At 40.4% G+C, this 2218-nt stretch overlaps 1 protein-coding gene across 2 annotated transcripts in view; it reads left to right on the top strand.

Moving 5' to 3' along the window:
• The window catches only part of LOC107090359 (synaptic vesicle glycoprotein 2C-like), a 96437-nt gene that overhangs the window by 64163 nt on the left and 30056 nt on the right, over nt 1–2218 (top strand). For both annotated transcript variants that reach the window (XM_015383689.1, XM_015383688.1), the window contains one exon: nt 1207–1358. In XM_015383689.1, the coding sequence (XP_015239175.1) occupies nt 1207–1358 (152 nt within the window). The remainder of the gene's footprint in view (nt 1–1206; nt 1359–2218) is intronic.

The following is a 2218-nucleotide window of genomic DNA, read 5'->3' as shown; positions in this document are numbered from 1 at the left end:
TTGGTACAACATTAAGTAGCTTCTGATGTAGTTAAGCTACTTTTGACACATTAGTGTAACTTAGCTTGCTATAATTCTTTAGGTGGTAGCTTTGGTGTAGTGAAGCTTAATTTATTGTTGAGTAACTGATAGCTTAGCTCACTACACTGGACAAGTAGCTTGCCCAACACTGAGAACAGACATACATGATTTGTTCTATGTTTTTGTCCCTCTATTCTTGTCCCTTTTCTTGCTGTTTTCCTTTCTATGTTTTGTACTCAGCCGACTTTTCATCTTGTCTCAAAAGGAATGAAAGATTTTTTCCAAGCACTAAGCTCACATAGCTGATTGCTCCTTTCTGTATTTCCAAAAAGGCAAAAGTAAATAACCCAGTCCTTCTTTTCACTGTAGACAAGCCATGATCTGATTCTCTGTTCTCCATTTTTCATTTGCATGAAATAATAGCTGCATGAATCATGACAGCAGACAAGATAGAGAAGAGCAGGAGGAAGGGTTACAAATCTACTTGCTCTGGAGAGCAGAGTTCGGTGCTTTAATATGTTGTTGTCAAAGTCTCCAGTAGCAGAAAAAGTTGCTGAATTTGGCACTAGGTGCTTTTTTGAAATAAAAGTACTAGAGGGGTTTGAAAAGTTGCTAAAATTTGTTTGGCCCTTTCTGAACATGCAGAGAAAATTGACTGATCCAATGTGGTGAACACTGAAGGGTGGGGGCTGAGACTCACTTAATATTATAAGTGTTCTGATGGCATTTTAGCGAAAGGATTTTTATCAAAAGTAGGTTTATGGGGCCCTCAGGAACATGGAGCCGTAGAAAACTGCCTGGTTTTGCCTAATGGCAAATCACCCCTGCTAGAGATAGTTACAATAATTTATTTAATTTATTCTGTAATTTAGGATTTAACAATTTGTGATTGTTTGACTTGTTAACATACTACTCTAGAATTAAGAAGTGTTTGAAATGATGATGATGTTCGAGAACAGTTGAACAACTTACAGTAGTCCATCTACCTGCTCCTTTGAACACGTAAAAGTTCTCTATAATTTGCTGTTTCTCTTTTGTTTGTTCCTATTTTCTTTGTCTTTTTTTCAATTAAGTTTAATATACTCAATTCAAATGTTTGTTAGTGTACTTTTAGTGTGTAAAATTAGACAAATGAATGCTGGCTCCTGGAAATTGCACTGCTGATAACCCTGGACTTCTTTGCAGAATTGGCGGGGCGGTGCCGATAGTGTTCTCATACTTTGCCGAGGTCCTGGCCAGAGAGAAGAGAGGAGAGCACCTGAGCTGGCTTTGCATGTTCTGGATGATCGGAGGAATTTATGCCTCAGCTATGGCCTGGGCCATCATCCCTCACTATGGTGAGTGTCAGCGCTCTATCACAGCATACAGTGGGGTAAATCAGTTATTGGTGCTCCACTAAAAGTTTTGAGAATGATTCAAATGTCAATATTTCCAAAGTCTACTGCTTCAGTTTTTATAATGGCAATTTGCATATACTCCAGAATGTTATAAAGAGTGATCAGCGTAATAGCAATTAATTGCAAAGTCAATATTTGCTTAGAAAATGAACTTTATCCACCAAAACACATTTCAACATCATTGCAGCCCTGCCTTAAAAGGACCAGCTAACATCGTTTCAGTGATTGCTGCATTAACACAGGTGTGGGTGATGAGGACAGGGCTGGAGATCAATCTGTCATGATTAAGTAAGAATGACACAACTGGACACTTTAAAAAGAGGCTGATGCTTGGCATCATTGTTTCTCTTCTGTGAACCATGGTTATCTCTGAAGAAACACGTGCAGTCATCATTGCACTGCACAAAAAATGGCCTAACAGCAAAGAGAATCGCAGCTAGAAAGATTGCACCTGAGTCAACAATCTATCGTATCATCAAGAATTTCAAGGAGAGAGGTTCCATTGTTGCCAAAAAGGCTTAAAGGCGCCTAAGAAAGACCAGCAAGCGCCAGGACATTCTCTTAAAAGTGTTTCAGCTGCGGGATCGGGCTACCAGCAGTGCAGAGCTTGCTCAGGAATGGCAGCAGGCAGGTGTGAGTGCATCTGCATGCACTGTGAGGCGGAGACTCTTGAAGCAAGGCCTGGTCTCAAGGAGGGCAGCAAAGAAGCCACTTCTCTCCAGGAAAAACATCAGGGACAGACAGATATTCTACAAAAGTACAGGGAGTGGACTGCTGAGGACTGGGGTAAAGTCATTTTC

Source organism: Cyprinodon variegatus, unplaced genomic scaffold (assembly GCF_000732505.1).
Source record: "Cyprinodon variegatus isolate N-32 unplaced genomic scaffold, C_variegatus-1.0 Scaffold292, whole genome shotgun sequence".
Classification (NCBI taxonomy): domain Eukaryota; kingdom Metazoa; phylum Chordata; class Actinopteri; order Cyprinodontiformes; family Cyprinodontidae; genus Cyprinodon; species Cyprinodon variegatus.
Note: the sequence above shows the minus strand (reverse complement) of the source record. Positions and strands in the feature narration are given on the sequence as shown.